Source organism: Eumetopias jubatus, unplaced genomic scaffold (assembly GCF_037043125.1).
Source record: "Eumetopias jubatus isolate StellerSeaLion01/CBP00866 unplaced genomic scaffold, mEumJub1_p1.0 scaffold_1, whole genome shotgun sequence".
In the NCBI taxonomy this organism is placed as follows: Eukaryota; Metazoa; Chordata; class Mammalia; order Carnivora; family Otariidae; genus Eumetopias; species Eumetopias jubatus.
The window spans coordinates 4,353,913-4,369,016 of record NW_028274807.1 but is presented as its reverse complement, the minus strand read 5'-3'; the positions used below and the strand labels follow the sequence as shown (position 1 = coordinate 4,369,016).

At 51.2% G+C, this 15,104-nt stretch overlaps 1 protein-coding gene across 2 annotated transcripts in view; it reads right to left on the bottom strand.

Annotated features, from left to right (window-relative positions):
* The window catches only part of PRDM15 (PR/SET domain 15), a 64,816-nt gene that overhangs the window by 43,639 nt on the left and 6,073 nt on the right, over positions 1-15,104 (bottom strand). Inside the window, exons 1-3 of one of the 2 annotated variants that reach the window (XM_088023779.1) lie at positions 2,498-3,150; positions 2,098-2,143; positions 1,449-1,542 (exon numbers count right to left, since the gene is read on the bottom strand). In XM_088023779.1, coding sequence (XP_087879905.1) covers positions 1,449-1,542; positions 2,098-2,134 — 131 coding nt within the window. In that variant the 5' untranslated portion in view covers positions 2,135-2,143; positions 2,498-3,150. Of the gene's footprint in view, positions 1-1,448; positions 1,543-2,097; positions 2,144-2,497; positions 3,151-15,104 lie in introns of those variants that run through there. The other variant, XM_088023776.1, reaches the window with a different exon arrangement.

The window sequence follows — 15,104 nt, the reverse complement described above, 5'->3', positions numbered from 1 at the left end:
TCCCAGGGCCGAGCAGAAGGCCGGGCTAAGGAGGAGGACTCCAATCACGGAGGGTTCCTGCCACGGGACTGATAGCTGCCACTGGCGTTTCGTGGGCAACAGGTTAACTTAGTGAAGGTTTTAGGGGAGAGCTGACGAGATCTCTACTTCAGGCAAAGACAGGAATCTGTTTTGAGAAGGTGAGTCACTGGAAAACCAGTTGGGAAGCTTCTAGAAAGAGCACCAAAATAACAGCGCCTCCAAGTGGCAGGTACTGTGTATAACACAATACGGATCACACCTCTGCAGGGGGGACAGGGCAGAAAACAGAATGCCTTGTCTCAGTCCAGACAGCCCCCACGTGGCTGACCCGGGCTGTGGACAGACTGTCCCTCAGAGCCCTGGCTCCGAGAATGGCAGAGCCACTGAATCTCCTCGTTAGATCTGCTGGCGTTTCTCCAGGAGCTGCGACCTGCCCTCACTGCGCCGGGTCCCACGCAGCCCACAGCGGGCGTCCGTTAGACGGCAGGCTCAGGTTCAGGCCACGGGGAGAACGGAATGAGCAGACCTGCAGCCTTGGCCCATCGGCTCTTCCACGGCGGCCATGCTTGGCCCCTGGGGACGCTGAACTAGAACAAGACATTCACTCTGAACCCTTCCAAACATGTCCTGGCTCATCCTGGGGGCAGGCTGCTCCGTTCACCATGGGATGGAAATCACAGGTGTCCTCCGCAACCTGAGGACAGTCATGCTCCAAGTCCTGCCTTCTCTTTTTGCAGTTTCCTCCTGTGATATCACGATTTATAAGAAATACGCATCTGGTCATTCCGATGACCAAATATGTTTCTCGGACTTAAGTGCTTCATCCACAGTTCCCAAAAACACTTCTAAGCCATAATGAAGGTGACTTTTAGACCCCACCAGCCACATGGGTAGAGGGCTGGAACTTCTAGTCACTGCCCCTGCCTCCGCCCCCACCATCGGGGCGGGAGAGGGGCTGGAGGTTGGGTCAGCCAATGCAATGCCTCAGGCATTCGGGCCTACATAATGAAGGCTCCAGAAAACCCAAAAGGACTGGGTAGGGAGCTTCTAGGCTGGTGAACATGTGGAGGTACGGGGTCTTCATCTGGGTGTTCAGTCATATCATTTATCACATCCTTTAATAAGCTGGTTAAAGTAAGTGTTTCCTAGAGTTCTGTGACAGCCTGGGGCTTGCAGCTGGCATCTGGAATGGGGGTGAGGGGCGTTCTTGTAGGACTGGGCCCTGATCCTGTGGGGTCCAATGCCGTCTCTGGGTAGACAGGGTCAGAGCTGAATCCTGCTGGTGTCTGAGTTGTGTGCAGAGAACCCCATGTTGGAATTGGGTCCAGGGACCCTAAAAGGCCTCCCCTTTCTGCAGATGTAGGGTCCACATTCAGACAGCCCCGTTTGACAGGAAGGACTAAAGCCAGCTCAAGGTAGCCACTCACCGTGCCCTGCTTAACACAAAGGAGTCTTTGACCATGACCACGGGGCCCAGCTCAGGACATTCGGAGTCATGGTACTGGCTGCAATCCTCACACCCTGCAAAAGAAATGAAAGCATCAGAGAGAACAGAGTGCTGGGAGGGGCCCCCCCAGGACATCGCAGGCTCCATGCCCGATAGGGGTGACCCACGGTGCTCACCACAAATACGAAAATGGTGCAAACACAGGATGTGGCCCCCAAGGAAAAGCCCTCCCTCTGTGGCACATTTCAAAGTATATAGTGACTCTACGCTGACAAAGAACAAGATCTTCCCGAGGAATGAGAATAAATGAAAACTCACCTATTTATAACCTGTTTGCTATAAATCTGACATATCATACGTCTCTTTGTAAACCCCTGGCTTACTTTTTTGAATCTAGTGCCACCCCCTGCAAAGCGGCCTTTGCCCAGCGTTCTGAGAAAGATGATCCTTTTAAAACCACACCCCTGCAGTGCATTTTTCGTGCAATAAAGGTGTTTCTTAGAGCAAGCAAAGTCATTTCAACTTCAAAAGAAGCAGCTTTTCTGTCATATAAAAACAAAAGGTGGCTGTGGCTTTGCTGGGCCGGTAAAAGCCCACCCGGGCCCCAGGACAAGCCAGGGGCTGCTTACAGATGAACATGATCTCCTCACTCCGGTCCTCAGCCATTTCTGACACCTGTCAGGAAACAAGGGCATGTTGTTAATAATGAGCTTTTTGCCAAAGCAATATTTATTTATTTATTCACTTCTTTTTAAAAGAATTGGATTTTCTTCTTTTTTTAAGGTTTTATTTATTTGAGAGAGAGAGAGAATGAGAAAGAGAGAGATCAGGAGCAGGGGGTAGGGGAGAGGGAGAAGCAGACTCCCCACTGAGCCGGGAGCCCAACACGGGACTCGATCCCAGGACCCTGAGATCATGACCTGAGCCAAAGGCAGACGCTTAATGACTGAGCCACCCAGGCGCCCTTGCCAAGCAATTTTTAAAGACAAGTCCTGGTAAAGGTTCCTCGATCCCGTGCGGGGACCTTACCTGGAGGTCTTAGAGGCACCAAGCAGTGGGGTCCCCTTTATTGTGATGAGGCTGGGGGCTTTGAGTTGTTTTCTCACCTAAAATAATGTTTTTTTTTATTAAAAGCAATTGATTTGAATGTCCTCTAGATTAGAAAGTCTTTATGAACTAGACTCATTTTTTATATCAGCCGAAGGTTTCTGTTTGTAAAACAAATATATCACCATTTTTAAAAGCCGGTTTCACACTGTCACCTCTGGTTCTCTTTCCTCTGTCACTGGACTGTGAACTCCTCAAGGACACTCACGTCTAGTACGATCTCTGTCTTCCTTCAGCTGCTACCCTAGGCCTGACACCCAGTGCACACCCATGTCTCCTGGGGACCAGAGAGAGCATCATGGAGGAGAGCGCTCCTGCTCACCACATAAAACTCTATCAGAGCAGTCACTTCTGTTTTCTGTTGATCCTGTGAGTTTAGAAACCCCCACTCATTTGAGGGATGATCTGGACATGTTAATTCTGGGGCCTAGATTCTTTGACCTATAACATGGAAATAAAGATGCTCACCTAACTGAAAGACCTGTACTCTGAAAACTAGAAAACACTGATGAAAGAAACTGAAGAGGACACAAACAAATGGAAAGACATCCCATGCTCATGGACTGGAAGAACAAATATTGTGAAAGCGTCCATACTACTCAAAGCAATCTACATATTTAATGCAATCCCTATTAAAGTACCACCAGCATTTTTCACAGAATTAGAACAAACAATCCTAAAATGTGTATGGAACCACAAAACACCCCAAATAGCCAAAGCAATCTTGAAAAAGAAAAACTAAACTGGAGGTATCACGATCCGAGATTTCAAGATATACTACAAAGCTGTAATCATCAGAACAGTATGGGACTGGCACAAAAACAGATGCATAGATCAATGGAACAGAACGGAGAACCCAGAAATAAATCCACAATTATACAGTCAACTAATCTTCAACAAAGGAGGCAAGACTATGCAAGAGGAAAAAGACAGATAATGTTGCGAATACTGGTCAAAAGAATGAAACTGAACCACTTTCTTACACCAAACACAAAAATAAACTCAAAATGGATTAAAGGTCTAAATGGGGGAGCAGAAACCATAAAAACCCTGGAAGAGAGCACATGCAGTACTTTCTCTGACGTCAGCCGTAGCAACATTTTCTAGATAGGTCTCCTAAAGCAAAGGAAATAAAAGCAAAAATGAACTATTGGGACTACATCAAAATGAGAAGCTTCTGCACAGGGAAAGAAACAGTCAACAAAACAAAAAGGCAACCTACAGAATGGGAGAAGATATTTGCAAATGACATATCCAACAAAGGCTTATTATTCAAAAGAACTGATACAACTCAACATCCAAAAAACCAAATAATCTAATTTAAAAATGGGCAGAAGACATGAACAGACATTTCTCTAAAGAGGACATCCAGATGGCCAACAGACACATGTGAAGATGTTCTTCATCACTCATCATCATCCAGGAAATCACCTCCCACCAGTCAGAATGGCTAAAATCAATAACACAAGAAACAACCAGTGTTGGTGAGGATGTGGAGAAAGGGCTGACCCTCTTACACGGCTGGTGGGAATGCAAACTGGTGCAGCCACTCTGGAAAACAGTATGGAGGGTCCTCAAAAAGTTAAAAATAGAGCTACCATATGATTCAGTAATTCCACTACTGGGTATTTACCCAAAGAATACAAAAACATTAACTGAAAGGAATACATACACTCCAATGTTTACAGCAGCATTACCTACAATAGCCAAGATACTAGAACAGTCCAAGTGTCCATCAACTGATGAATGGATACTGTTGTCTCAAAATCCCCTTAGCGCTCAGATGGTCCCTCCACACGGGAAAGTCCAGTCTCCGGACATTTGCGGCATGTAAGAAATTCCAGGACGACGGATTATACATAGTGTTTTAGGGAAAATAACCCAGAAAGACCATAAGCGTGAGATTTGGCCATTTTAACCCCCATCCTGGGTAACGTTACCTTACGCCAGTGATTCTCCAAGAGTGGTCCGTGGACCAACACCAGCAGCCCCTGAGAATTTCTCAGGAATGCAAATTCTCAGGCCCCTCCACAGACCTGCTGAAGCCGACTCTCTGGGATGGGTCCTCGCACCCCGCCCTCACAGACCCCCAGGTCATTCTGCTGCACCCCGCCTCTGAGCGCCGCTGCCCACCCTCCCATCTGCCTAGCACCACTGCAACAAGAACCAACAAGCCACGGCTGGGGTCACGGGGAGACCACACTAACAGCATCAGGAAACCAAACTTATCAAGAACGCCAGTTGGGCTCAGCCCAGGCATGTCAGCTGTGGGGCACTGGGGGTGGGGGCGATCCCAGACAAACGTTCCCCGTGGTGCCGAGCTCCCAAGCAGGGCCCAGGGATACCAGCTGTGAAAATCAGCCTTGAAAAAGAAGATTTCCATGAGGACGCCGCTGGTGGTGAAGGGACAGGCCCAAGGTCAATGGAAACCGAGAAACAGACCCACACAAACAGGCTCAGTGGGTTTTTGGTGGGTGCATAAAAGCTACTCATGAAGGAAGGACAGACAGCCTTCTCAGCAAGTGGTGTTGGGGCAAGTGGATGGGGGGGGTAATGAGCCTTGATGTCACATCTCATACAAAAATTAACTCGTCACGATCCTAAACTTGAAACATAAAATAGTAGCATTTTTTAGAAAAATATAGAAGAAAATCATTGAGATCTAGGGTAGGCAGTTTTTAGACTTCTCACCAAAAGAGTCGTCTATAAACAGAAAACTACTTAGACTTTATCATAATTTAAAGTTTTGCTCTACAAAAGACACAGGAGGGTAGACGACCAGCTACAGACCGGGAGGCATCTTCACAAACCACACATCCAAACCTCGAACGTGCCAAGAACTCTCAAAGCTCACCAGTAAAACACAAATGATCCAATCAGTAAATGGGCAAAAGACACAAAATACATTTCGGCAAGGAAAATACATAAATGACAAGCACAGGAAATGGTGGCCGCCCCCATCGACCACCAGAGAGACACATTCAACAGGTCACTGAGAGGTCAGGGTGCTCCTGTCGGAGCGGCACAGGATAAGGGAACCCGGGCACCCATGGGTGGCGGGTGGGAGTGGAGACCAGCCCGCGGTGTCTCATGAAACCAACATGCACCTGGCCTGTGACCCTGCCATTGTGCTCATGGGCACTTACCCCAGAGAAATAAAAACTTCCATCCACACAAAAACCTGCACACGACTGTTCACAGCAGCTTTATTCACAACAGCCCAGACCGGAAACAGGCCCCGTGGCCCCCCCATGGGTGACCCCGGTCTGTGGTCCACCCACACCTGCAAGACTTGTCCGCAATGGAAAGGAGTGAGCCACTGATACACGTCAGGCTCTGGAGGACCCTCCAGAATGGTGCTACGAACGCCAATCCCAAAGGTCACATACTGTCTGATGCCATTTATATAACTCCCTGAAATGACGAAACATAGAGATGGGGACTAGAGCCGTGGCTGGTGCAGGTTCGGGAAGGACAGTGGGTGAGGCTGTAAGGAGGCAGCAGGAGGGTGCCCCACGGGGGTGGGGTGCTCCGTACCTGCACTGTGTCACCGTCACCATCCCGGACGTGACCCCACGCTGGAGTCCTGCATGGTGTCACCGATGGGGATCTGGGCAGAGGGCACATGGGATCGCTCTGCCGTCTCTCTTAGAGCTGCATGGGAATCCACAGTTATCTCAAAATTAAAAGTTCAATTAAGAAAAGATGTGGAGGGAAAATCTACAGATTTGAAGTGACTTTTTTTTTTTTTAAGATTTTATTTATTTGAACGAGAGAAGAGAGCACAAGCAGGGAGAGTGGCAGGCAGAGGGAGAGGGAGAAGCAGGCTCCCCGCTGAGCAGGGAGCCCGATGCGGGGCTTGATCCCAGGACCCTGGGACCATGACCGAAGAGCTGGACGCTGAGCCGACTGAGCCACCCAGGCGCCCCACTGAAGTGACTTCCAGCACAGCGCAGGTGTGGCCCAGATCCCGATGGAAACAGCGTGTGAGACTCTCACTGGACAGCTGGAAAGCCGAACTCTGGTATTCGAGCACATTAAAGAGCTAGCATCAGATGTTTCAGGTGGGCTGGGGAACGCGGTTCCTGGTTAGGATCCTTCTGCAGAGATGCGGACTGAAACACAAACTCAATCCTGGGGCCAGGGTTTGCTTCCATGCACTACCGGGGGGGGGGGGGGGCTCCCAGACAGGGACACACGGGGCAGATCGGCCAGTTGATGGGTCCATGGGGGCTGGCGCCTGCTGACCTGTCAACTGTTTTGTGTGCTCAAAGTCTTCATAATAAATTATCTGTAAATGGTGCCAACACACACTCGTCCCGTGTCGGTTCTTCCATTCACTCTTGCGTCCTTCCAGCAAGCTGGCATTGGACAGGGTGTCTTTTTCTTCAGCTCACCTGATTGGTCGCCCGGGACATAGCCAACCACTGTCCTCTCTTGGCCCCCCCGCCCCCCCCCGCCACTCTCCCATGGGGGATTCCTCCTCCAGCCCACCCTAGTCTGGGCTCTCCTGGGGCACAGCCCCACCCCTTCTCACGGCTCCTCTGCAGGACCCCTCCCTGGGCAGCCACACCCAATTCCATGCCAAAGTGCATACCATGTGCGGGCTGGTAATGCTCCAAGGAGTCCCACACGAATATCCAGCTGCCCACCCACACCTTCACCTGGAGGCCACAAACAGTTGAACGTGCCAGAAACGAGCACTGGACCCTTCCTGGCTCCCCTGCCAAATGGGGCCCTCCCGGCCCTCCCACATCTCAGAACATGGTTGTCAGAGACCCGGGCTCATCCTGCCCCGGGGCAACGGTCCCACGGACCCTACCTGCAGCCTCCACCACCTCCCCTGACCACACCCCACCTTCTCCCTCCTGGAAGGCTGCAAGGGTCCCTGGAAGACTTTTCCTGCTCCACACTGGCCAGCCACCCTGTTTCCCACACTGCAGAGGGGGCTTCTTCTAGAACTGGAACCCTGTCATATTACCTGCCATCCTAAAAGCCGATGGCTTCCCACTGTCGCCGGGATGAAACCCAAGCCCACCAGCCTCCTCTGCTCATCTCCCCCTCGCTGACCCTCTCGGGCCACAATGGCCTCCTTGTAGTTCCCAGAAGCACCCAGTGCCTTCCTGCCTCCGGGCCTCCCACATGTTGTTCCCTGTGCCTGGAACCTCCCCCAGCTCTGCCTCGGGCTAACTCCTACTCATGCTTCACATCTTGGCTTAATTGGCACATCTTTGGGCAGGGGTTTCCTGGTCCACCTGTCCAAATTAAGGCCTTGTAACACTTTCTAAAAGCACCCTGCAATTTTCCTTCACCGCACTTTTGACCACTGTAATCACTTCTGTGTGTCATTTACCCGGTGACCCTGAAGGACCCACAGGGTAAGAGCCACCAGCCTTGCTCGGCCCCGCACAGGGCCAGGCACAGGGTGGGGGGGGCATGTGCTAAAAGAGCTGGCCCCTTCTCCGTGTACGTCCCTGTGCTCCCCCCCAGCCCCCAGCTGTGGATTGAGGTCCCCTCCTGGGGTTCGGCCTGCCTCCCTCAGTTTGCTTCCCCTGGAGCCCCCCGCCCTGCCCAAGTCCTGCTCTTCCAAGACAGAGCCCAGGCTCACCCTCCAGACACCTCCCTCCCCGTCAACTGCTCTCCCTCCCAAATCCAAAAACGAGGTGGACCCTTCCTATTAAACGGTTACCTCAAGTCATAAATCACGGACAATGTCTGGGGTTTTTTTTTAACTAGATTTCCAACAGAAGCTTGATCTTGATCTTTTTCAAATTCTGACATCCTTTGTACCCCATACTCCATATACAGTAAGCCTTGATATTTTTCACTGAACTCCTCAGTACCTCCAGATAATTCAGTTGTTTGGAAAGTTTCAAACGCTTCATTTGTCAAACTTAGGCCGGGAACTTCAAAAATTTGGGTAGATTAGCGGTGAGATCCGGTAGAGACTCCCCACATTCCCTTCAAAAGTGACTGTAAATGCTTATTTCACTTCCTCAGTATTTACAAAGCACCTGCTCGGCGCAAGGCTCCACCACCCGCCGCCCAGGCCTCAGGGCCCGCCCACTCGGTCCCCCCGACGCAGGCCAGGCCCAGGGAGGTCCCTCTGCTGTGCGCCCTCTGGGGGCAGCGCCACGGGCCTGGCCTTGCTTTCATGGGGCTCCTGCCTTCCCTCCCTTGGACGCTGAGCCTTTTGAAGGGTTTCCAGCTACAGGTACTTGAAAGAAAGTTTGAACAGAAAATCTGTGTTAGTGAAGAAAGCTTATAAACTGATGATGCTGTCACAGGAAATGGCAGCTTTTCAGGAAAATGGCCAGTGCCCGTGAGAACATTTTATCGGCTCACACAAGGCAGCGTCCGTCTCTTGCCCGGGTATCCACAGGCACCCGCCGGTGCCACATTGTGAAGGTCTGCTTCATTTGGGGCAGCAGAACAAATACAAGCCCTCTCCCCTTCCACAAAATATGACAGGGCAGGGGCACCCCAGAGCCTGCTGGAAGGAAACTTGGAAGGGCTGGTGTGTGGGATCCAAATTTGGCCAAATAGATCCTTACCCTCCACTTCCGGGGGGGAGTGCTCCCGCCCCCCAGGGAAACCCTTAGGCACCCCTTCTCGGTACAAAGGGGGAAAGGTCTGAGCAAGCTGCACCTGCTTCCCCTGTGGTTACCAGGCAGGTCCACCCCCCCAGGGTCAATCACAAAGTCACAATCAGTTTGGGGCCCAGGCAGGGCTGCATGCGAGCGCCAAGCCATCCACACCCCTCCAATGATGGCCACGGGTCACCTGCTGTGCCCGAGCCTGGCCGCTTTGTGCAGGTGGTGAGGGGACCAGAGTTCATTTCTATGGCTACAAGTGTTCATCAGCCAGGACTCTGAGATGCGGGGCAAACGTCCCACCACCACCCTCTGTCCAGAAAGCCCAGACACCTCATCAGACCATTCTGAGTTTTTCAGGAAACTTGTATAAAAACGCGGTATGGTTCTACAGAACACCAGCCATCCGGAGGCTTCTACAACCCGCCCTTAGTCAAACATCGACCTGGAGAGGAGAGAAGCAGCACAGACCACACAACTCAGATTTCCTCAGGAACACAGGTCTGTGTAAAGGGGCCTGGGAGCGGGGGAGAAAAGTAGTTAGAGCCTCTACGTAACCTCAGCAGAACGTGTGACATTTTTTACAAAGATTATTTCACGTGAGTTTGACTACGGGAGGCCCCTCATGTAGGTGGACTCCTACAGAACTTGTCCTTTTGTGTCTGGCCCGTGTCACTCAGCACGATGTCCTCCAGGCTCCCCCGTGGGGCACCAGGGGTCAGACTGCCCTTCCTCCTGAACCTGGACGCTCCTTCCCTGCACGGACAGGCCACACTGTGCATAGCCATTCATCCGCTGATGGACACTTGGGCTGTTTCCACCCCTCGGCTATTGTGAATGATACTGCCGTGAATGTGGGGATACAAGCATCTCTTCGAGTCCCTGCTCTTCTTCGGGTGCAAACCCGGAGGTGGAACTCCGGACCGCAGGGTAACTCTTGTTTCATGGTCTGAGGAGCCACCACACTGCATCCACAATGGCTGGGCCACCTTCTGTTCCTGCTGACGGTGCCCGAAGCTTCCAACTGCCCCGCATCCTCCCAACACCCATTATTTTGTTCATTTGATTTTTTTAAAGATTTTATTTATTTATTTGATGGGGGGGAGCAGCAGGCTGAGGGAGAAGCAGACTCCCCGCTGAGCAGGGAGCCCCATGCGGGACTTGATCCCAGGACCCCGGGATCATGATCATGACCGGAGCTGAAGGCAGACGCTTAACGACCGAGCCACCCAGGCGCCCCTGTTCACTTGTTTTTATAGTTGCCATCCTAGTGGATAGGAGGCGGAAAAAAGATGATCTTTTAATGTGACCTGCAAAAGCACTGATTTAGGAAAAGCAACCCGTGTTGAGACATTGCAAAACGAACACATCACAATCTTAAAACACAGGCAACTAAAAATAACTCAGAGGGAGAGGCATTTTCAGGGAGGCTGGTGACGTAAGTGTGAAATGAAGATTATCTCTCGTTTGTTGGCCTGGCTGGGCCTTCCCTGCCCTCCTGGGACCATCTATGTGACGGGAACGGATCCGGGAGCAAGGCGATGGCGTCCCGCGAGTCTGTTCCTGGCTGGGACGATTTCCTGGATTTACTCCAGCAGCGCCCTCTAGCACAAGTCTCCGGTGAGCCACACACGCGATGTTCTGGGGGTTGTTTGTGTTACATTTTGAAATAATTATAGAATCACAGGAAATTTCCAAAAGAGCCCAGAGAGGCCCCAAATACCCTTCACACATTCTTCCCTGACGGTCTATCTTATGTAACTACGCATAACACCACAGTTCCCACGTGGCCACGGCACGGTGTGTGTCCATGGCGCTCTGTGTCCCGCTATCACAGCTGCAGATCTGCATAGCCTCCTCCACAATCCAGATGCAAGATGACTGTTCCATTCGGGAGAAGACCTTGCCGATGCGCCCCGTCTACATCACACCCCCTCCAGCCCCACCACCCCAAACCCCTGGCCACCTTGAAGCCAGTCTCCATCTCTGACATGCTGTTGTTTCAAGGACGTGGTATGGATGGAATCGTACAGGATGGGACCTTTGGAGACTGGCTATTTTCACTCAGCAAAATGCCCCTGAGGTCCGTTCAGGTTGTCACACGGATCCAGGGTGTCCCTTTCCACTGCTGAGCGATACTCCGTGGCGTGAGTGCCATACAGTCGGTTTAACCGTTCCCTCACCAGGGGACACCTGGGCTTCGCCCCACTTGGGGCTTCTGCACATAAAGCAGCTATCAACAATCGTGCACAGGCTTTCTGTGGACACGGCCGTCACTTCTCTGGGGCACAGGCCCTAAAGTGCAAGGGGTCAGCCCGGGTCTCCCAAAAGTGCACGCTTTGTTGACTGAGAAGCTGCCACAATGTTTGAGAGGCCCAGTGTCTCTGTGTCCTGGCCAGCATCCAGGGGTGTCACCAAGTTTGATTTCAGCCGCTCTCACAGATGGACACCCGTGTCTCACTGTGGCTTCACTTCACACGTCCCTAACGGCTAATGATACCAGACACCTTCTCGTGTACCACTTTACCATCTGTAAATCCCATCAGTAAAGTGTCCCCTCATGTCCTTTGCCCATTTTCTCAGACTGTCTGGTTTTTTTTTTTTTTTCCCCTGTTGTATTTTGAGGGTTTCCACATATCTAGCTCCTTCGTCACAAACGTGGCTCCCGAGCATTTTCTCCCTCCCTACAGCATTGCGTTGCATCCTCCCAACGGAGTCTGCAAAACGAAGGTTTTTAATTTGACGAAGTCCCACTCACTGATTTTCCCTTCTGTGGATTATGTTTTTGGTGTTCTGTCTACGACCCGTGTGCTAAGCCCTGGCTCCCCAAATTTCCTCCTAGCTTTCTTAGGATAGTCTTATGGTTTTACATGCTAAGTGCATTTTCCCATTTGAGTTAATGTTTGTATAAGATGTGAGGTCAAGGTTCATTCTGCCTACAGATGAGCAAGTGGGTCAGCACCACCGAAATGCTTCTGCGCCTCTGCCCAAAACCAGTGGCCCTACTCCTGCGGCTCTATGTCTGGGTTCTCTCTTCTGTTTCAACGTCCGCTGCGTCTGTGCCCAGCCAGCACCACGTTCAGTGGACAGCAGTCACTACCGTCGGAAGTACCATAGTTTTGGAGTAAGTCTTAAAACGCGGTGGAGTGTTGCCTCTCACTTTACTCTTCTTCAAAATGGTTTAAGCCATACTCATTCCTTGACTTTCTGTATAAATTTTTAGAACAATCTTACCTTTACCTACATGAAATCTTGCTGGAATTCACACATGTAATTTTAACGTTTTAGTGAACGGTATATAGCCAAAATATTATCATTTCAATATGTAATTAATATAACATTAATGAATTTTTTCATACGTATATCCTATCTTCCTTCGGATCAGCCATATCAAGTGCTCAGCCCTGGTCTAGGGCTTGGGGAATTCTTTTTAAGCTAGAAGGACATTTTCCCACTGGGCACATGCACCATGAAAATAGTAAAAGCATTAAGGGAAAAATGACAAAAAGGAAAAAGCAAACAAACAAGAGCTATCTTGACAAATGTGTGCTGTAGAACGTTCCTGAAAGATGGTCTGGCGGTGGGGGCGGGGGGGGGGTGGGGTGGACCCCAGGGAAGTAGCAGGTGGGTAGAGAGGAATTTTGTGGCCAGTAAATTTGTGAGACATTGCAGATTCCCATTCTGGAGTCTTGATTCACAATGGCCCAGTAAAGGCCCTGAGAAGTCCTGCAATAAAAATCTGCTGGAATGTGTTCAGCCCAGCAGTGTCTGAACTGCAGGGCAGTTCATTTGGGCAGGAACACTTCTACACACACTGTTTCACATGCTAGAGAACCGCAGTCCAGAGCACAGACTGGGTGCGTCAGTGCAAGGGAAGGGCCTGGTCCTGCTGTTGGGCACAGGCACCAGGGAGCAGGGTGTGAGTCTGGCTCTGCCCTGTTCTGGATGTTAGACACCTCCGTGTTAGTTATTTCCTCTCTGCGGGCCTTGGTTGCCTCATTTGCACAATGAGTCCCCTTCCAGCCGGCACAGGTATGGTTTTGAAATTGTAGCTCATCGTCACAACCCCATAAAACAGTGGCTCCCTAGCACTTTCCATGGCACAACGCTCATCCCCTCTACGACTCTGCCATGTGTCTATTTTTCAGAAACAAGCCTTCAGTGTCAGAGAGAAGCAGCATGATACAGCAATCACGCCTGGTTGCTTAGTTCCAACCCATGAACTTAGCTTTGACAATTCTGTAGACTGGTTATAGTCTCCGGTCCTTTCTAATCTTATCTCCCATCATACATGACTCTGCTCCAGCCCGATGAAGTGATTTCCCACGCCCCAGAGTTTTCATTTCTGGACCTTCCCTGAGCCTCCCTTACCCAGCCTCCCACCAGCCCCACTGCCTCCTGGCCTTGCCTCTGCCTCATCTGGGGGCATCTCCTCCTCTCTCCCATGCCGCGTGCGTGCTCTCTCTGTGCGGGCACCATTCTGAAAGCCCCAGGTTGCCACTGTTCATGCCTACGCCCTTTCTCCCTGCCACAGTGAGGCCACCATGAGGACTGAGTTTGAGTGTGAGAAGCCACGGCACAGCCGTGCCTAGCCTGGGGCTCGATGACCATTTGGGGAACATTTCATTGCCTAGAGACTAATTTCCAAGAACGACTTCGTCCACCCCACTGGTCCCCACTCCAGACTCTGCAGGCTGATAGTGGCTCTTGAAAGCAGACGTGGGACACCTGAATGGGATGGACTCAGAACATGGGCCTCTGTTGTGGCCACACAGGACCACATCAGCAGCTTGCAAACTTCAGGAAGGCCCCTGCTCCCCGGCTGGTACCATGTTTCCGGACCTGGGACCTGCGATGTGGGGACAGAAGAGCCCCTGGGGGGGCGTGCCGCATAGCCACGTGACCTACGGGATGAAAACTGTCCCCAGCCCAGCTCAAGTCACCTCTCAGGGCAGGGTCCTTGGACGACAGAGTGGTAGGACCTCCGACTCCCACTTCTTTCTCTTTTTCTGATCCTAGGTCACTTTCCTTCTGTTAAAGTGAATAGCTACAGGGTGCCTCGATGGTGTAGTCAGTTGGGCGTCTGACTCTTGATTTCAGCTCAGGTCATGATCTCAGGGTCGTGGGACTGAGTCCTGTGTCGGATTCCACGCTCAGCCGGAATCTGCTAGACAGTCTCTCCCCCCCCCCCTGCTCACTCGCTCTTTCTCTCGAATAAATAAATCTTAAAAAAAAAAACAAAACAGTGAGTGGCTACAAACCATACACGCACTGAGGAAGCCAAAAGGCAGCCCCTCCAGCACCCTGGCTTCCTATCCCATCTCCCAGGGAGGCCTCTCTGCAGTCTGTCCTTCTACATCTGCTTCCACGTCTGGAAAGAACAGGCTTCTGCTGAGGCCCCTGACGGCTCACCTCTGGGGGCTGAACCCTTAGTTCTCACGGTGGCCAATGAACAGGGAGCTTACCTACTCTCTCCCCTTCCCAGCTGCCCCAACATCGTTTTGGTTAAGTCAGTGTATGTAATATTATGACTCTGAAAATACTATTAACTGCTTGCTCAAACAAATTTATTCTTAACACATTTCTAGTACGACCTGTTTAAAGGCAATGATTTATTTTGTTTTCCTATTTTCTTAGTTCTTATTATTTGTATGTGCTTTGTTGCCGCACGTGTATATTAGATTTTATTGTGTTGTTCCGTGTAGGTCATGTCGTTGGTGTGTAGATTCGGTGTATTGTTTCACGTAGTCTTGTGTCGTTGTCTGTGTAGGCCCTGCGTTGTGTGCAGATTTCGTTGCGTGTGCTGGTGTACAGACCGTGTTGCGTGTGGCCTGTGCCACGCGGCGGTTTCACAGCGTGCATGCGCATGCAGACGCTGCTGGTGGTGGAGGCGGCAGCGCTGGGGCCAGGTGCCCATGGCTACGTCTCCCCGCGTC